The sequence below is a fragment of the Gadus chalcogrammus genome, chromosome 2, assembly GCF_026213295.1.
Source record: "Gadus chalcogrammus isolate NIFS_2021 chromosome 2, NIFS_Gcha_1.0, whole genome shotgun sequence".
Classification (NCBI taxonomy): Eukaryota; Metazoa; Chordata; class Actinopteri; order Gadiformes; family Gadidae; genus Gadus; species Gadus chalcogrammus.
In genome coordinates, this window is record NC_079413.1 from 3,924,403 (window position 1) to 3,941,224 (window position 16,822).

Genomic DNA, 16,822 nt, shown 5'->3' on the forward strand with positions numbered 1-16,822 from the left:
GAATTGGCTCTATCAAGCCCGAGTCAGTGCTCTACATTGTGCTTATCGTGCCCATCACCACAAGGTGGCATTTGACCGACTGGTTTAATGCAATCTCTCGTTATGCCAAAACAATGCTAAACGCATGTTCTTGACAACGTCGTAAACAAATAAGATATTTTCTTAACCTGATTTTATTCAGCTGTGTTAATAAAGTCATTTACATCCCCCATTCACATTTGAATTCATATTTATATAGGCTTATATATTACACATGTTGTCTAAATATCATATAATAGGCTAAGGTATTGCTTAAATAGTGTAGGCATGCGTTGCATGTATGTTTGTTTGTATGTTGCCGATCGCTTAGTAAACTTGAAACTATGCAACCTGAAATGTGAACCTGCTTGACCGCTTCTGCCACAGATCCAATCAGCCGAGTCGTTGCATCGCAGGTGACATGTCGCTGATTTACAAGGGAGCCTCGAAACCAGACTGGTCACACTCCGAAGTGACAAGTTCCTTCTTAGCGAACAAAAAGAAGAAGTGAATGAGGATCCACGGATAATCTTGAGGGGTTACTCTGACTTCTCGTTTCCCTGTCAATTAGGCCTATATACTTACACATCTGCTGGTGGATTAAATGGCATTTTACAAGCACGAAGGTCTGGAGGAGCCCACGGAACCAGAATGCCCGGTGTGTTACGAGAGCCTGTCGGGCAGCGAGAGGACCCTGAGCTGTGGACATGTCTTCTGCCACGACTGTCTGGTGCGGACGCTGGTCAGCATCACCCGAGACGGAGTGATCAGAGACACTATCATCTGCCCTGTGTGCCGACACCTCACGTTCATAAAGAAACAAACAGACGCCGTGGTGTCAATGCTCAACGAAGAGAAAGAAGAGACCAAGCAGGGGGAGCAGACGCTGAAGGTCCCTATTCCCGCGCCCGCGGGCGCGGAGTACTTTGCGCATTACCCGGGGGCTCTGTTGCAGTCTGCCGCGAGAACTGTCCCTCTGGGCTTCGACTGGAGGCGCTGTTTCCGGCGGATGGGAGCTTTGCGGCGACAGATACTGGTGTTCCCCAACCTGGACCATAACGCGTCTCAGATCTTCATCATCAGCGAGCAGGGTCGCCCCATGGCCGAGGAGGACGCGCTGCGGGAGGTCTCCACAGTGGTGGTGGTGCAACAACCGCCTGTCCGGCCCAGGCGCATTAAGATCTGCACCACGGGACGTTGGTTGCTCTTCTTGCTATCCATCTTCACTTTACTTGCACTGGTGGCTGCCACTTTACCTTGGATATTATTAGCTTAACTATGTACTAACTATGCAATCTGAACTGTGTAAACTTGCTTGACCACTTAGCTGCCGCAGATCCAACCAGCCGCTTGGTAGCCTCGAAACTAGACCGGTCACACTCAAAATTGAGAAGTTCCTTCTCAGCGAACAGAAGGAAGTAGTGAATAACGATCCACGGAGAATCTTAAGGGGTTACTCTGACTGCTCGTCTCCCTGTATGGACTTACACATCTGCTGGTGGATTAGATGGCATTTTACAAGCACGAAAGTGGAGGAGCCAACGGAACCACAATTCCCGGTGTGTTACGAGTGCATGTCCGGCAGCGAGAGGACCCTGAGCTGTTGACATGTCTCTTACAAAGAAACAAGCAGACGCCGTGGAGGCGATACTGCTCAGCGCCAAAAAAGAAGAGACCAAGCAGAACGATGAAGGTCCCCATCCCCGCTCCCCCGGGCGCCTTTACGCATTACCCGGGGGCTCTGTTGCAGTCCGTCGCGGACGTCCGGCCCAGGCGCACTTCTTGCCGTCCGTATTCAATATAGCCTACTTGCACTGGCGGCTGCCCCTTTGCATTGGATTTTTTTGGATTAACCGTGTGTGATTGGTTTTACTGTACAGCTGCAATGTGTTTTATGGAGACCTGACAATAGTGCTAAGCATTAAGATACTCGATGAGTTGGAATGCATAATAAATGACCATTGTAATCTCAATAATCAAATATGAATTCCAGATGTATGACCTTATGAAGAGAACTGTGTGCTCCCCACCAGTAGCACTCGTTTACTAAACAGGCTCAGCTTGTTCGTTTTGCATTAGTGTGGAAGGTGGAAATGGAAGGAATGGGGAAGAGGCAGAGTGTGTGCGGTTGAACACCAGGCAACTGTGTAGAATGACGCAAAACCTATGAAGGTTGGACTCTATTCTTATAAATTTTCCTCAAGAGGCACTTATCAAAACACCAGTTCCGGTCACAGTTCTTTTTACCTGTCTGGATTTAGCAGATATTTTTATTCAGAGCGACCCCCGTTTTATCAAAGCACCCCACTCCAATGTGCTAAGCTGCAATAAAGGGTTTTGATTGGCAGCAACATTAATGCTACAAGCCATTAAGCCACCAGACATCGCGAGAGGTCAAGCGGTGACGTAAACGCCCCAGACAAGGCAAGGCAATTACTCTCCGTATCTTCTGTGGCCTTTTTAATCCGACCTCTTTAACATTCGGTTGGGCCGTTTACGTTTTGGAGTAATTCAGATACTTCTTTACTTCTTGGCTTCTTTGTCAGCCATTTGTATTCCTTCTCTTGAAGTGAACAATAATTGATGGGGCACAGCACAGGCCGCCTGGGAAAGACGTGCAGGTAAAGATGAGCTGATCTGTGTAACGAGATCCACCGTGGTATTGGGTAACTACTGATGGGCCTTAAGAGAGGGCTCGGGTCTCACGAAAACGTGAGACCAGAGCATTCAGGGCAGGCAATGTGCCTGCCCTGAATGGACACACACCGATCCCTGACCGCCTCGTGGTTTGTGACCGTTGTTCATGTTAATTTATGATCACAGTTTGCAGCACTTACCAAAGTTCTGAATGGACAAATTAAACGTATGTTGCAGGAGAGTAATTGCTTGTATGCAGCAAGCTCTGTCACTGATACCAGGTGACATGCATGCACACACACCTAGGTAGGTACTAAGGTACACTCCTGGTTTCTGTCGCTGACAGCACACTGCCCTTCCTGTTGATCCAGTCGTGCAGGTTGAAGGAGCTCAACCTCTTCGCCCAGATGGTCATGTCATGAACTCTGATTTAATCCATTAGTCTGATTTATCTTATGCCAGTGAGAAAGTACTTTAAAACTCACAAAAGTAGTTTTGTGTGAAAGAAAGGATGGGCCTAATCCAGCTGTCTCCACCTGAGGTGAAGAATGTGTTGTTATTAAGTCCAGAAACAAAAGCACGTATACCTTCTTATTGTTTGGGCTGGGATTTATACTCAAGGCGTTCTGTCTTAGTCATTTTCATCTTTTTGTACGTGATATGAAACCTGGTCATCATATAAAAACGACTCCTACAGTCGACCCTGTTTTTGTTGTCATCAGGCAAGGCAAGGCAAGGCAACTTTATTTATATAGCACTTTTCATATTAAGGCAGACTCAAGGTGCTTCACATATAAACATTGTCATACAATAAAATAAAATAATAGATAAGTAAAAGAAAACATATGCAAAGAAATGAGTAAAATAGAAAGTTAAAAAGGGCATTTTAGTATTAAAATAGAAAATAAAGGCAAAGTTAGAGAAGCTTTTTAGAAAGTGCAATGTATTTAAGATTTAGCAGAAAGCTAAAGCAAACATAACAGTCTTCAGTCTTGTTTGAAAGGTGCTCAGAGTTGGTGCAAGTCTTAAATCCCCATTAAATATAAATACCGTTTTTTTCTGTATTTATACACAGGACAAATAAAACCACACAGACCATAGGGTTATCAAAATGTATAGTTTAATATATATTTATTTTTGACATTCTGATATGGATTGCAGTCGGCGTCGCAGTACACACGGAGTTCCACTTGATATGCAAAGCAGGGGGGGGGGGGAGTTTGACAAGCGACAGATTTCATTTGTACATAGTTGTGCAAGCAGTTAATTTGAGGTCAACATCTATCCACTTATTTATCGTATTGCTCAATGAACCCTTTAGTCTTACCATTATTATTATTATTATTATTATTAGTCGTATTATCATTATAATCCACGTTTATTACTAGTCCATTAATGGTCTCTTTCTCCATTTCATTCATGAACCCCCTCTAATTGCTTTCATGAGACAGTAATTCACACACCAATCATGTAAAATACTATCTAGATACATGCATGACAGCCATATATTTGTTCTTTCTTCCATAAGAAATATGCCCCCGAACCCTCATTCGATTTTTTCCAATCAACGCTGGCTTGGATGAGTATTGGGAATAATCAGAGTTCAAAAGATGAGGGTTTTAAACTGGATGTAAAATGAGTCTCTAAATCATCGAGTCTTTGGCGCAAAATATGCTTGAATAATGATGTACATGTTTCTTGACTCAAAGTAGAATAAATTGCTTGACTATGAGGCTAAATATGTCTTTCTGTACAACTGTGCAATGAACACACCTATTCACTGATATTTGAGCATTGTTATAGTTGTTTGACTCGACAGAATGACTTTTATCGTTGATCGAATTGTTTCCTGACGGGGAAACAGAGGATAAACATGTGGTTCCTTATAATTGTGCAATAAACACACCAAAGATGAGTGCATGCGTTTATGTGTGTGCACATGTGTGGAGTGTGGGTTTACGATGAAAAATGCACTACAGAAATACTGCCCTGTATGGTAAATATGTGCCATCCGGCTGCTTCATGAGCTAAACACAAGCACTCATCCACACTACGAGCACTTAACCAATGACCTATCACAAAGTATCAGGTGTCCAATCAGTTATGGACATTTTGACTGAGTCACATTCAATCAGCACGAGAGAGCAAGAGAGAGAGAATTCCCAGCCTCCTTATAAATACGGTTAAGTTTGGATCCAGTAAATTAAAATACAACCTCTTATATGTCCATATAGCTCCAAAATAATTATAATAATAATAAAACAACCACTGCTAGGGCACTTGCAATTGTTGTAATTGTATCACCACAACTATATGGTAATCAATATCACCATAATCTTCATAAGCCTAGTAGTCCATAGCGAACACACTTTTATCATGGATCACTTAGTAGTAAAAACACAAACTTAAAATCCTGTATGGCCGAAGCGAACCAACACACACATCAAATCAGGAAATTGCTTAAAAATAGAAATAATTGCACTTCAATCGACACGATTATTGTCCTCAGACGTTTCATATTAAATTACAAAAGCGACAATGCAGCATGTGTTCTTTTAGGGATTTGAATGGACACACTTTCAAGCCTACAGCAAGAGCCCTGGCATGTTGGTTTACCTCCATTTTGGAGAGTGAACCGGGAGATTTGAACATGACGGGTACATATAGGCGTAGAGAGAGGCGAAAGCTTCAAGGACCAATCACTGAGCATCCATCCAACTTACCCAACTTCCTTGTTGATCGGACAGGTTAAAAACATACACTATTCATCGATACACTCGTTCGGGAATGCCGTGAACGCATTCATGAATGTCCATGAATTTAAAATGTCGATGGAATTTAGAATTTAAAAACTTTTTTCTTTCTTTTTTTACATCGCAACCCCCCCCCCCCCCACCCAACACACAAACACGCGTTTCTTATTCTTCCACACGCAATTGAGAGGTCTTTCCAAGCTGAGGAGAAAGAGGGACGAAGAGCGCATTGAAGTTGAAGCTGCAGCACTAGTGTGTCTGCTGCAGCCGTGCGTTACCTTGTTCTATTTCCCAAACATGTGCGATTTACAGTACACCTGTCAATAGTGTGCAGGGACAAAAAATACCAGTTCTTTTTTTTTCTACACATGATAAATATAAGCACACATATATTAATATCGTGTATATTCAAGATTTGCCTTTAACATATAATTTTTCCTCTCAGGCTTATATACATCGAATTTATGTACAGTGTTTTTAATTTTCTTTACGTATTTACACTAGGAGTCAAAGCACTTATAAACAAGGGTAAAAGAGAGAGAGAGAGAGAGAGAGAGAGAGAGAGAGAGAGAGAGAGAGAGAGAGAGAGAGAGAGAGAGAGAGAGAGAGAGAGAGAGAGAGAGAGAGAGAGAGAGAGAATTATACGAACCCAAAGGCAGTGTGTCAGGGTCGGGAACCACAAGCACGTCATCCATTCCTTATCACCCGCCCAAAAATATCAAATACCAGCCAATCAGTGGTCAATAATCCCCCCTATCAGGCTGGCTTTCTAACTTCTACAGTCCAAAAAATACATCTCTGCCATTCTGAGAGGTTTTCTGCTCCACAGGAGAATGTTTTCAATTAGGTCAAAAGTCACGGAAATTCCTCATGCAAAACAACATATCAGTGCCTCAGTTATAAAGATGCATGTCTATAAACCTGTTTATTATTATTATATCTATTTATTTATTTTTTACAATTCGACATTCCTGTCCTGTGCTGTTGAAAGTGTATGTGCAGTTTGTGTTAATAATCCTATATCGAAATAAATAATAAAGTGACACCTACATCTAACGTAACATAATTCACTGGACTGCTTCGGAGCTCCGCAGAAACACGAGGATCCCGCTGCAGGAGGTGGCAGGAGGAGGAGGAGGAGAGGGGAGCGTATGCAACAAGAACAGCGGGACTCATTTTGGGATGTCGCTTGAATTGAAGCCCACGGCTCCAGCGGCTGCCCTGACGTTCGCTCAACACTGTGTTACCCTGTATTGTGGAAAATACTGCACATGGATTTCTCGGTCTCCCATGCGCTGTCTACCCGTGCACACATTTCTCTCCTGCCTCACTCCCTCACCCAGTCAGCCCCTCACCCTCCCACACGATCCTGAGCACTGGCTACCTGTCCGACCGGGCTCTGAGCTTTTCCCTCTGAGCGTTGGTTGTACAGACGGCGAAAAAGTTCATTTGGCAATTCGATTGCGATTTTACAGTAAGGCAAAAACAAATGTAAAACAAAAAACACATTAACATAAAAATACAAAGCACTGTTCGGAAAAACGTCTGAACAAAACTTAGCAAAAACAAATGAAATTGTCAAACGATTCAGCAAATGAACTTGGCATATTTTCCAGTCTTTTTTCCCCTCTAAAAAAGGCAGCTGAGCTCCACTATGGCATTTTGGTGTGTTTTTAACGAACTCGCTAGTTCGAACCCAACGAACTAGCGAGCATTGTAGGAGATGAGTTCTCTATGCAGCCTGCAGCGGATGAGGGAGTGTGTGTGTGTGTGTGTGTGTGTGTGTGTGTGTGTGTGTGTGTGTGTGTGTGTGTGTGTGTGTGTGTGTGTGTGTGTGTGTGTGTGTGTGAATCTGCGCGGGTGTATCTTTGCGTTTGTGTGTGTGTTTGTATGTGTGGTGTGTGTGGACGAATGAGCCGCAAACGCAATGGCGGTAAGACAAGTGAGGCCCTTTTTTAGGGGGGGGGGGGGATCAAAAGGTCAAAGGTCATAGGGTGGTGCTCTGGGGCTCCTCCTCCGCGACAGCGTCTCCCTCCGGAGAGTCTGCCATGTAGTATCCCATGTATCTCCTGCAGGGGGCGCCGCTGAACTCGTCGATGAGGCTGTCCAGATTGACATTGATGGGAGGGATTTCATAATTGAAGATATCTGATGGTGAGCATGGCGGACGAGGTGGAGGTGGAGGGGGGGGGGGGGAGGTGAGCAGAATGGCGGTGATGGGTTATGAGCGAGGAGAGGAGGAGCAGGAGGAGCAGGAGGAGGAGGAGGAGAGAAGGTCGATGATAATGGCGATGTGGTGTCAAAAAACGGAAAAAAGAGCAGAAATTAAATTTAGTATTTTTTTAAACTTGAACTCATGGTGGAAAATGCTGTTTGGGCGTGGTTTTAAAAAAAGGCTGTAAGTCTGTAACATTATACATATTTGATCTTAGGAATGTGGTGCGTTCTTGATTAAATCAAACTCCTTGTCATTCTGGAGTTGTTTCTGTTATGTTTTACGAGTGTTGCAAAGATGATCATTTTCTTAACTCATTCACTTTTGTGGTTCAATGCAATCACGACTCAATATGAAAGCACAATCACACACTACTGTACACACACTGACACAAAAAAAAACGGCCAAATAAACCAACACAGAGGCAACAAGATGTGTGCGTGTGTCCGTGTGTGTCTGCGTGTATTCCCGCGTGTGTGGATCTCTGTGAAAGATGGCACCAAAGGAAAACACCAAGGTGGGACGACGGTACAATGGAGGTCGTATGAGGACCGGGCTCATTCTGGGACTCTTTTGACGTGGTGAACGTTACGGCAGTCGGATCGGCAAACCCAAGCAGAGACCAGCATGGCTACACCTGGGATGGGATGGAGCGTTGTGGCGGAGCGGAGGGGGGGGGGGGGGGGGGGTCGAAGGTGGAGCAGCGAGGAGGGTAGGAGGGGGGGGGGGGAGGGGGGGTCGAAGGTGGAGCAGCGAGGAGGGTAGGGGGGGGGGGGGGTTGTACGAAGCAGATGGACCTGGCGGGTGGAGGACTGGAGACAGATTACCTGTAGCCCCCCTGCCCAACCACACCTGTAGTTATCAAAGAGGGGGGGGGGGGCGAGGGTGGGGGGGGGGGGGCATAGATCTGTCCGGTTGAGGGCCGCGGCGATGCAGAGATAAAGAATAGAAGGGGAGGTGGAGTTCCCCTTGGTTAGCGATGGCATCGCAGTGTGGTGCACTCTGGGAGATCCTTGAGCCGTGCATTGAAACATATCGGGTTGGAATATATTAAAAAAGAAACCAACACACCCCCCCCGAGGTGAACCACAGAGCCCAGCCCGTACCCTCTGGCCGTACCCGGGGGGGGGGGGGGGGGCTGGGGGGGGGGGGGCTGGGGGGGCCTGATGGAGCACCTGGGCTAGGGGGGGGTGGAGGCTGCTGCAGGCGGCAGGAGACCCAGAGGCAGCCACAGCTGGAGGATAGGCAGTGAGATGGGAGCGCGCGCACGGCGGGAGCTGTATGGGGGGGGGGGGGGGGGGGGTCGGGTGGGTAGGTTTGGTGGGTGGGTGGGGGGTGGGGGGAGGGGGGGGGGGTTGGACTGGCTTACCCTAAACGTCCCCCTCACACTTAGCCCCCACACTGAATCCCTGGCCTCACACGGCTGCAAAAGGTACACAGTAGTAGCAACAAGAGGGGGGGACAAGAGAATGATAAATATAACAAGAGACCGGTGGTGGGTTTTATCACGTCACAGAACACCTCATCGTCAAGAAGAGCGCCGTGGAACAGGCATGACGTCTGTCCAGGCCTAGGCCGGTCGCTCCACGTGTGTGGAGGGAGAGAGAGGGAGAGGGAGAGGGAAAGAGAGAGAGAAGGAGAGGGAGGGAGGGAGGGAGGGAGAGAGAGAGGGAGAGATAGAAGGGAGAGGGAAAGAGAGAGAGAGGGAGAGGGAGAGAGAGGGAGAGGGAGGGAGAGAGAGAGGGAGAGAAGGAGAAAAGGAGAGGGAGAGGGAAAGAGAGAGAGAAGAAGAAGGAGGGAGGGAGAGAGAGAGGGAGAGAGAGAAGGGAGAGGGAGAGGGAAAGAGAGAGAGAGGGAGAGAGCGAAAGAGGGAGAGAGAGAGGGAGAGAGAGAGAGAGGGAGAGGGAAAGAGAGAGAGAGAAGGAGGGAGGGAGGGAGAGGGAGAGAGAGAGGGAGAGAGAGAGAGGGAGAGGGAGAGAGACAGGGAGGGAGAGAGAGAGAGAGAGAGAAGGAGAGAGAGACAGATGGACAGACAACGATAAAAAGAGGGCGGGAGAGAGAGAGCGAGAGCGAGAGAGAGAGAGAGAGAGAGAGAGAGAGAAAGAGGTGCTGTAAGCCTTGACCTCTACCTCGGGCAAGCGAGGGGTCTGGGTCACACAGATAAACAGAGAGCACATGATGAGTCTAAATGGTGTCGCTCCGAACAAGCAGGGGCGCCGCTATGCTTCTCCGATGTTTCCCCGCCTTCCCTCGGAAACATCAGCACATAACACAAGCAATGGGACACCCGGTAAAGGGCTCTCTCGGGCTAGGCGCTTCGTTATGCGTTATACATTCGGTGGTTCTCAGGCAACTAAAAGGCAAGACATTCGTTTTGAGAGCAGTCAGTAAAGGAAGAGCTTTTTCATTTTTCCGTTGCCCCCTCCAGATATATCTATCTATGTGTTTTGGTACATCTACATCCGTCTACAGCAGCACAGTGAGAAGGTTCTAGGGCGGCGCTCTACACCAGCCCGGCGTCTCCGTTGGGCAGCGCCACCGCCAGTCTGAGGGCGGGCCTCGGGAGGGGGGCCTGGGGGGGCGACGGGGGGGTCCCCGGGGGGGGGGGGGGCTGCGGCTGCTGCTGCTGCTGCTGCTGCTGCTGCTGCTGCTGGTGGTGGTGGTGGTGGGGGGTGGTGGGGGGGGGGGGGTGGGGGGGGGGGTGGTTACCTGTGGACATGCTCTCCCCGGGGGACAGCCCCTCCAGGAGCTCGGGGTCGGGCGGGGGGGCGCTGGGGGGCTGGGGGGGGGGCAGGCTGGGCCGCTGCCGGGGCTTGCTGTGGCCCGGACGGGACTTGGTGAGGGTGCCGGCCAGGGAGGGCGGCGACGACAGCGAGTAGGGCCCGCTGCCGGGCGGCGGCGGCGGCTGGCCCCCCCCCGGCGAGGCCCCCAGCGCCATCAGGGGCCCCGGGGGGCAGAGCGGTCCGTAGGGGGAGGGGGTGCTGGGCGGGGTGGGGGACAGGCTGACGGGCGAGGGCTGCCCCCCCGCCGACTGGTCCGACACCCCCCCGCCGTACGGGACCTTGGGCGGCACCGGCGCCAGCTTCTTGGAGCCTGCGAGGGAGAGATGGTCAGAACGCAGCGCGGCGTCCTGCGGCTGGCCGGCCTCAACAGAGAGGCTCCTGACTCTGCTGCCGCCGGCCGCAGACCCAGCTCGCTATCAGAGTCAGGGTCGACATGCTTCATACTTTAATTTAAAATAAATAGCTGGCCGTGACCAAACTATTTCTTTGGGGCCAAACGTTGTGATTCTTCAACCTAGACCCTATTTTCTGATCATTTTGTGTCTACGGGCCCAACGCACTGTAGAGAACGATCGTCTCTCTGTGCGAAACTAGGTTTGACACAATAAGAAACTGACCATATTGAGCGAAAGGTCAAGAATAAATATTTTATCCTCTGTAGGGATCCTTTCTATAATGATACAATATAATCTGAGCCTGTTGGTTTAAAAAAAAAAAAAGCACTTTTAAGGACTCGCATTGACGCGGCGAAATTGCCCCAAAAATTACATTTCTCCAGATAACGACTGCAGCGTTCACGGTCAATACCGGAGAATGAAAAAAATATTGGCCACATTAGTCCCTTACAACCCAAAAATATGCTGGAAAATAGGCTCCAGGACGAAATATCACAAAGTTTTCCTTTTCAGCCAGTGTGGTCAACCCCGCCTTGAAATTCTGACCAATCACACACAACATGGGTGTTGCCGATATCAGCGGGGATTTCGGCGAGTAACTGAAAATAATGAGTTATAAAGTGTAAAAAAAGAAACCCAGCCTATTATTTCTACTCAAGAAACATGCTGCCCACTTTAGCCCCGCCCCCCCATTTAAAGATCCAATAGTGGCGGTTGGGGGCACTGACCTTTGCGGAGGGTGTGTGGACTGGGTTCAGTGGAGTGGGGGGACTGGCTGCCCAGCGGGGGGCAGCTGCTGAGCGGGACGGTGGGGCCGACCACCTGGATGCCCTTGTGTCCGATGACGGGGGACAGCTCTTTGCTCTTCAGGGTGCTGTGGTGAAGCAGAGGACACAGGTGAGTCTGTGTGTGTGTGTGTGTGTGTGTGTGTGTGTGTGTGTGTGTGTGTGTGTGTGTGTGTGTGTGTGTGTGTGTGTGTGTGTGTGTGTGTGTGTGTGTGTGTGTGTGTGTGTGTGTGTGTGTAAAAGACGAGAGGGTCCCAAGCATCATCATCATCATCATCATCATCATCATCATACTGGTCATTAAATGTCCCATGGCATGCCACCAGGTGTGGTGTGATTAGCCGCTACAAGCTGTTTTGGAAATCTGCCAAAACAGATTTTGGCAGTGCCACGCCCACAAAATCTCCAGATTCTGTGGGCGTGTCCACCTAGATGTGTGCTGGATAGATCAGTCTAACAGCCTACCCAGTGGACTGTAGCAAACGTTGCTCATATATCTGTCACACATCTAGGTGGACACGCCCACCTGTGATGTCATAAGGGACAGATTTCCAAAACGGCGTGGGGGCACGCCATGGGACCTTTAACATCCTCATCTGAACCCATTCTTTGTGTATTTCAAAAAAGTGTAGTTTTCTTCTTCTATAATGAGGGGTTGAAGAAATTAAACTATTAAAATCATGGTGAAAAAACAACGAGGAAGGCTCCTGACCTTCCTCATTGGCGTTTGATAAAAGCATTGCTGTGGTATCTGATGTATAAATAACTCAAGTTAAGGCAGTACACATGAACTCAGAACACTCGGAGCACCTGTCTGTGAGAGCTGTGCCCAGCTACATGGTGTGATAGCTCTGGGACAGCACAAGGCAAACTGGAGGAAAATCACAAGCTTTCCATGTCAGGATTTGTTTATCACGCACGCACACACACGCCCACACGCACACACACATACACATGCACACACACACACAAACCGAACAAGCACACACACACACCCCACACACACACACTCACCAAAACCCACCCACACACAACCGGCAAACCCAACACCAAACACACACACACACACACACAGCTCTCAACCTCTGAATAAGCTTGCTTACACCTACGAAAAAAAACAGCAACTAACAAAACACATGGACATTGTGTTCATCCTCAGTGCAGCAAATGCCCCTCGCTTCTAATCCATAACGATTTGAAACGGAACACGTTATTCAAGCACCTGCACACACACACGCTGTGACCGAGACCCTGCAGCACTGCCAACCGCGAGGTGGGTGGCAGAGCGAGCATATGCAGCAGACAGTCACACCCCGACACAGGTCGCCGCAGTGGGGAAGAGGAGGAGAGGAGAGCCCATCCAGTGAATGGAAGAGGGGAGGCGGTGCTTTCTAGCACTATTGATGCTGGTGTTTACTGGTTCAGGCTGGATCCCGTGTGTGTGTGTGTGTGTGTGTGAGACAATGCAGACCGATGAGTCAACAACACGTCTGAACTTCTTTCAGACCCAAAACGACGGAGAGCATTTGATGATTTGAGGCAGGTCCGACGCAGGGAACAAAAGGGGTCCACTTGGGCGGTTTGGGAGTCGTGTGCGATCATAATTCAAGATATTCTTTCATTCAGAAAATTCATAGCAATGAGATGACACTACGGGTCCACTGCCTCACAGGGGTTTCCCCCCCCTCAGTAAAGGGCGGACACAGCGTGTGTGTTTCCCAGTGTGCGTTCCCCACCCTACGTGGATCACAAGCCAGCAACTCTGTGCAAACCAGTACCTTCCTTGAGAGGAGAAACCTTGCGAACTGAGAGTTACACAATCATACAATGGACGAGGAGGAGGAGGAGGAGGAGGAGGAGGAGGAAGAGGACGAAGAGGAGGAAGAGGACGAAGGGGAGGAGAAGGAGAAGGAGGAAAAAACAGAAAAGCATGGAGGACACATCAGCCAGCGATCCAGATACACGCAGCCTGTCCGTGCGTCCCGTTTGCTCTGCCCGCTAACGAACGTAAGCCGGGGGGGGGGGGGTGGGGGGTGGGGGGGGGGAGGTGTGTTGCAGTTACCTAGTCAGCCTGGCGGGGGGGCCTCTCTCCCGGGCGCACGGACAGGCGGCCCACGGCGGGGGGGGGGGAGCGGACGAGGGGAGGCTGGGGGGGTTCCCGGGGGACATGTCGTGGCGGGCGTGCCCCGCGGAGGGGGGCAGCGCCAGGGGGGCCTTCATGTAGAGCGGCGAGGCGCCGGCCGTGTCGTGGGCAGCGTCGGCCGGCCCCCCCCCCGGCCCGCCGCCGCCGCCCCCCCCCCGCCGTGCTTGCTGGGGAAGTGCAGGCAGCTGGGCTTGGGGTTGGAGTTGATGTCCAGCGAGGAAGACGAAGAGGAGGAGGAGGAGGAGGGGGGCGGCGGGGCCGGGGGGGGGAAGCCGGCCCAGCGCAGTGGCGGGGGCGGGGAGCTGGGCGGCTGGGACTCGGGCCCCGGGGCCACGGGGCGGACGCAGGGCGGGGGCTTGGGGTAGAAGTGGTGCTGGGCCGAGGAGGAGGGGTAGGGGGGGGGCGGGCGCTCTTCCCCGCCCCCCGGGGGAGGGTAGGGGTGGGAGGGGTCCGGCCGTAGGGGCGACACGTCGTCGGGGCTGCAGAGTGTAGAGGATACAGAGAGCACACAACACAGCTCTGGTGACTGGGGGGGCACAGCCAATGGCAGCCAGAGGGGGAGGCGGCCGATTGGTTTGAATGAGGTCAGTTAGCTTCTCAGGTGGGTTTTTTTATGTAAGGTGGGTCCGGGTCGGTTGGAAGCAAATCAAGTGAAAAGAATAACAACATAAATGGTCTTGTTTACTGGCAGGGGAAGCAGCTAGCAGCTAGCCGCTAGCAGCTAGCAGCTAGCGTAGCGCACAGTCAGAACTGTGGGAAAAACAATGACGAAGATCCAACAAAGGCATAAGGAGAGATCAGAGCAAAGCAAAGCAAAGCAAGGCACAGCGAAGCGAAAATGAAACCATTCCTCCCAAAAAAAGGACAAGCAAAAAAAAGAGGCCACGGAAGAGAACAGAAAAGTAGTCCCTCTGCGATCACCTTGTGTCTGTGTCACACACTGCAGAGAACTGCACACACACAGATCCCTGTCCCCAGCAGGAAAGCTGATACACAGCAGCAGAGTCAGTCAGTTCAGGGCAGCATGAGACAGACACAAACCCTTCCGCTGGCAGAAAGAGCCACAGAGGTGGAACCTCAAAAACAAACCAAACCCAGCCAAAAAAAACAAAACAGCTTCGTCATCATTGGTGTGCAATGCTGGCCTGAGCCAAGCCAGCCACCGGGACGGGACTATTCATGGGTTCATGGCATTCATGGGGTCACACACACACACACACACGCACGCACGCACACGCACACAAACACACACATCCACACAGTGTGTAAAGTGTGTAAAACGGAGCAAAAGGAAAACAAACGACAGCCAAAGCTGCGGAAGCCAAGCCACATCGACGCATCGTTTCGTGTGAATAAATAGGAACAGACATGACATGCTCGCCAGAACTTGACGCGATGAAGGTGGCGAGGGGAAGCATACGGAGCGTTTTGAACCCTTCAGGCGCGTTCACGGGCTAACAGTATCACAGCATGTCAATGACGTTGAAACAAACACCCTCCGCTGGACACAAAGCAGAATGACACGTCCTGCAGGAGCGCGTATGGACGACAGAAGCGGGGAGGGGGCGACAAACAGACTCGAGAACAATGTCAAAACGTCGTGTAAAATATGAACTGTTTTCACCCCCACCGAAGGGTCAAAGGTCGACGGTTTATGGCGACGACGACGAGGATGACGATGATGATCATGATGAAGAAGAGGCCACTCACACACGAGGCAGCAGTGAGGGGGAGGAGAGACGATGGAGGAGGGGGGGGGGGGGGGAGGGCAGAGCGGGGGCCGGGGTAGGGGGTCTCACGCAGGTGACTTACCCAAGCCGAGGGTCTCCCATGGGCGGTGGGGGGGGGCGGGGGTGGGGGGGGCGTGGCCGAGGGCGAGGTGCTGAGCTCGCCGGGCTGCTCCAGGATCAGGGAGTCGGCGGGGGGGCCCAACCCCCCCCCCTGCAGGCCGGGGGGGGTGGAGGAGGTCTTGCGCACCAGCGTGGACGAACCCTTACGGGACACCCAGGAGGTGTCCATCACACGCACGCCCATACTGGAGGATGGACGCACACACACACACACACACACACACACACACACACACACACACACACACACAGGCACGTACACACACACACACACACACACACACACACACACACACACACACACAGGCACGTACACAATCACACACACACACACACACACACACAGAGGCACGTACACAAACACACACACACACACACACACACAGGCAAGCAAGTGCATACACACACACAGGCGCGCACACACACACACACACACACACACACACACACACACACACACTTGGCTGAGTGACACTTCGAATAGAGAGGCATTAGGCGTCTCAGGCAACATGACCTAACATGACCAAAAGGATAGAGAGGAGACAACAGGGAGAGGATATACACTGGGGTACGGTACCTTTGTATCTTCCTAATGCTGCGTCGTTAGGAAGAGGGGCAAGAGGCACACAGGAAGAGGGTCAGGAGGAAATCATACACAAACAAAACACCATCACATGACAACTGAAAACCCCGGAAATAATAAAAAGAGTGCAACTTTCTCTATTTTTGTGATTGCGAGCGTGAGCGTGTGATTGTGTTTGCGTGTGCGTATGTGTGAGTGTATCTGTTTGTACGCATGTGTGAGTGTGTGCATATGTGTGTCTGTTTGTAAGTGTGGGTATGTGTGCCCGTCTGTTTGGATGTGCGGGTGTGTGTGTGTGTGTGTTTGTGTGCGTGTATGTGTGTATGTATGTGTTTACGCGTGTGTGTGTGTGTGTGTGTGTCCATGTGTCTGTGTCTGTGTTAGTGTGTGTGTGTGTGTGTGTGAGAGTGTGTGTGTCTGAATGAGATTCGAGGCGACAAGGAGAAAAGGGGGGGCGATTCCGAGGTGAGAAACATGTCAGACCAAATGAGCCTCCTCTAATATGAGCCAATTGCAGCCATGTTTGTCTTATGAAGAAGTGCACACAGAAAACAGAGAGGAGGACAAAAAAAAGGGGAAAACAGAGAGAAAGATAGCCACTTTCTCAACAACCATAGACTGGTCACACACACACGCACATGCATACATACATAAAAAACA

At 50.4% G+C, this 16,822-nt stretch overlaps 2 protein-coding genes across 2 annotated transcripts in view; one reads left to right on the top strand and one right to left on the bottom strand.

Annotated features, from left to right (window-relative positions):
* Positions 1-450: 450 nt before the first annotated feature.
* Positions 451-4,736, top strand: LOC130370090 (RING finger protein 222). The gene has a single exon (XM_056575768.1). It carries the CDS (start codon positions 623-625, stop codon positions 1,292-1,294), a length of 672 nt encoding a protein of 223 aa, XP_056431743.1. The 5' UTR covers positions 451-622; the 3' UTR covers positions 1,295-4,736.
* A 1,505-nt stretch (positions 4,737-6,241) lies between these two features.
* The window catches only part of arhgap44a (Rho GTPase activating protein 44a), a 36,383-nt gene continuing 25,802 nt past the window's right edge, over positions 6,242-16,822 (bottom strand). Inside the window, exons 17-24 of the mRNA XM_056575365.1 lie at positions 16,157-16,174; positions 15,586-15,764; positions 14,692-14,707; positions 13,883-14,208; positions 13,649-13,850; positions 11,530-11,675; positions 10,333-10,716; positions 6,242-7,556 (exon numbers count right to left, since the gene is read on the bottom strand). Coding sequence (XP_056431340.1) covers positions 7,396-7,556; positions 10,333-10,716; positions 11,530-11,675; positions 13,649-13,850; positions 13,883-14,208; positions 14,692-14,707; positions 15,586-15,764; positions 16,157-16,174 — 1,432 coding nt within the window. The 3' untranslated portion in view covers positions 6,242-7,395. The remainder of the gene's footprint in view (positions 7,557-10,332; positions 10,717-11,529; positions 11,676-13,648; positions 13,851-13,882; positions 14,209-14,691; positions 14,708-15,585; positions 15,765-16,156; positions 16,175-16,822) is intronic.